Below are 2,500 nucleotides of genomic sequence, written 5' to 3'. Positions count from 1 at the left end.
GATATTGGTATCGATGGATTCCTCTCCCTCTCGACTACCCAGATATATAGAGATTATGCCTTGGAAACTCCCTTAATACCCGCAATCATGGCCCTGACAGCAAAGGGAGGCATGAATGGTACCAGGGGATTTGCGAGGTAAAATACCTATTATATACAGAGAATTTGTCAATATTTATTTAAAGCAGCATTATACAATATTATTATGTGATGGCTTTGGTATATTTGTATTTTACCCTGCACTCTCCCTGGTAACTTCATGCCCTCCCCTGCTCTTATGAAAGGGCATGGATTTATCATAGGTTTGTAGACTCGTGTTTGTAGATGTTGGTAAAGTTTATAAACTACAAACTTTGTTTTCTCAAAACATCTTGAATGTAAGCAATACTGTTAGCTTCCTACGAATACCAGATGGTTCTGCATACCCCTAGTAAAGTAGTAAAGAGCTGAATATTCCTTAAACATCCAAGATTAAAGGGGAAAAGAGGAAAATAACTAAAAAAATAGGTGTGGTTGTCTTAGTTTCATTTACCACAAAATGTATTGAGTTCCTTTATTTCTGCTTAACCCAGTGCTGCCAGGAAAATGCTGTGCTCATTTTAATTTTTTTTGTGAAATGTCTCTGCACATAGATGGCACTGATTGTGCTTATCCACAAAGGAATCAATTAATAGATCTTGTAACCTTACCTGATTTCACATGTCCTTGAATTGCTGGGAAAACCTTTTTGTTTTACTATTGCTGTGAATATCAATGGTGTTATTTTTATTATAGACATTATAATTACTATAATAAGCAATTTCTGCCTTAGTTCAAGTGTACCCATTTATGTGTAAATACAATTAATTAAGTAAACTCACAGTGGGCATGGCATGCATGTACATGCCATGCCCGGTAGCATTGGGTTAATGTAAAATAGAAATGTAAGCTGTGGGGCTTTGTTAGTTTGCTCATCTGCTGAATACAATGTATATAAAAGGATAGTGGTTGCCTTCAGACCAAAGAGAGAGTACCACAAAGAAAATATTTTGTAGAAAATATTATACAATGGCCCTTTCAGCTAAGGACATTTCTTAAACTTCTCACTCACTTTCAGAGGTATCCCCAGCCATCACTAACCCTCCTTAGGACCACAAGAACTTTTTCTACACCCCCTCCCAGCCAGCCCCCAAGGAGAGAAGATGTAACAAAGGGGAAGGGGCCAATCACATGGAAGTCCCTCCTGTTCACTGGCCTCGTGGGGTCAGGACTCCTGGGGTTCATGCTCTATATTAGGAGAGAGAAAGAGTTAGGTAGGTTTGAGCTATTAACCCAAAAGCCCCAGGAAAATGTGGTGATCTCTGTTGTATTGTTTTGTGAAATGTCTCTACACATAGATGGCTCTGCAAGTGCCTCACCTGATATCACCTTTCCTTGAGTTCATAGGAAAAACACTTCTATTATTAATGATCTAAATAGTGATCTTATTTTTGTTACAGACTTTATAATTATTATAATATTTACATCACAAACAGCAATACCAGAAAATATTTTCAAGGTAAAGGGTAAACAGGTGAGACAGGTAATACGCAGAATTGGCTCATTGGCGACTTGGTACTTGTGGACCCATCTATGTGTAAAAACAATTAATAGATTAAACTCACAGTGGACATGGCATGTATGTACATGCTATCACTGGTGGCTTGGGGCTAAGCATGGTTATGATAGAGTTTATTTGAGATTTTTAGTTTTTTTGTTTCTCTTTTGCGTATTTACTCATGTTTCTGTGTCTTTTATTTTCCCTTCCCTTTTCTTTTTCATTTTCATTTTCTTTATATTTTCTTCTTTGTTATAATTATTTGTTTGAGGTTTTGAATATATTCTTCTTTTACTGTAGCTGTGTCCCATTCCTATATGGGGTTGCTAATCCTGACTAGTGTTCTCGACCCAGTTCTGTTATTCACTTCTTCAGCACTCAAATATTTTGCTTTGATGTCACTCGTGATCCTGTCTTTTCATCTCATTTTTGGCCTTCCTCTACTCCTTCTTTCCTCTACTTCAGATATAGTCAGTATCCCTTTTCTTTATATGACCAAACCACCGTAATCTGCTTTTCCGTACGTAGCTTTTTATTAAGCTATACGCCCTTCACTGTTCCTCTTTACTATTTCATTCCTTATCTTTTCTCTCCTTGTGACACCACACATCCAGCTCAGCATGTGCACCTCAGCCAGTTCTGTTTTCCTCTTTTGGGCCTGTTTTATAAGCCACATTTCTGATCCATAGAGCATTGCTGGTCTAACCACAGATTTATACACTTTACTCTTCAATATCATGTTCATTCTGCTCGTGCATAGCATTCCCGATATCTTCTTCCAGTTGTTCCATCCACACTGTTTTGTATGATTACTTTCAACATCCATTCTGCCTTATTCTGTCACATGCAAACTCAGAAACTTAAAGCCTTCACTCTCCTAGGCATTTCTTGACCTGATTTTATGTCTCCTATTCTATCATTTTCA

The 2,500-nt window shown here is 37.5% G+C and overlaps 1 protein-coding gene across 1 annotated transcript in view; it reads left to right on the top strand.

Annotated features, from left to right (window-relative positions):
- LOC125036910 (protein SCO1 homolog, mitochondrial-like) overlaps positions 1–2,500 on the top strand; it is a 7,139-nt gene that overhangs the window by 418 nt on the left and 4,221 nt on the right. The window contains exon 2 of the mRNA XM_047629859.1: positions 1,096–1,291. Within this exon, the coding sequence (XP_047485815.1) occupies positions 1,096–1,291 (196 nt within the window). The remainder of the gene's footprint in view (positions 1–1,095; positions 1,292–2,500) is intronic.

Source organism: Penaeus chinensis, chromosome 22 (assembly GCF_019202785.1).
Source record: "Penaeus chinensis breed Huanghai No. 1 chromosome 22, ASM1920278v2, whole genome shotgun sequence".
Lineage (NCBI taxonomy): Eukaryota > Metazoa > Arthropoda > Malacostraca > Decapoda > Penaeidae > Penaeus > Penaeus chinensis.
Note: the sequence above shows the minus strand (reverse complement) of the source record. Positions and strands in the feature narration are given on the sequence as shown.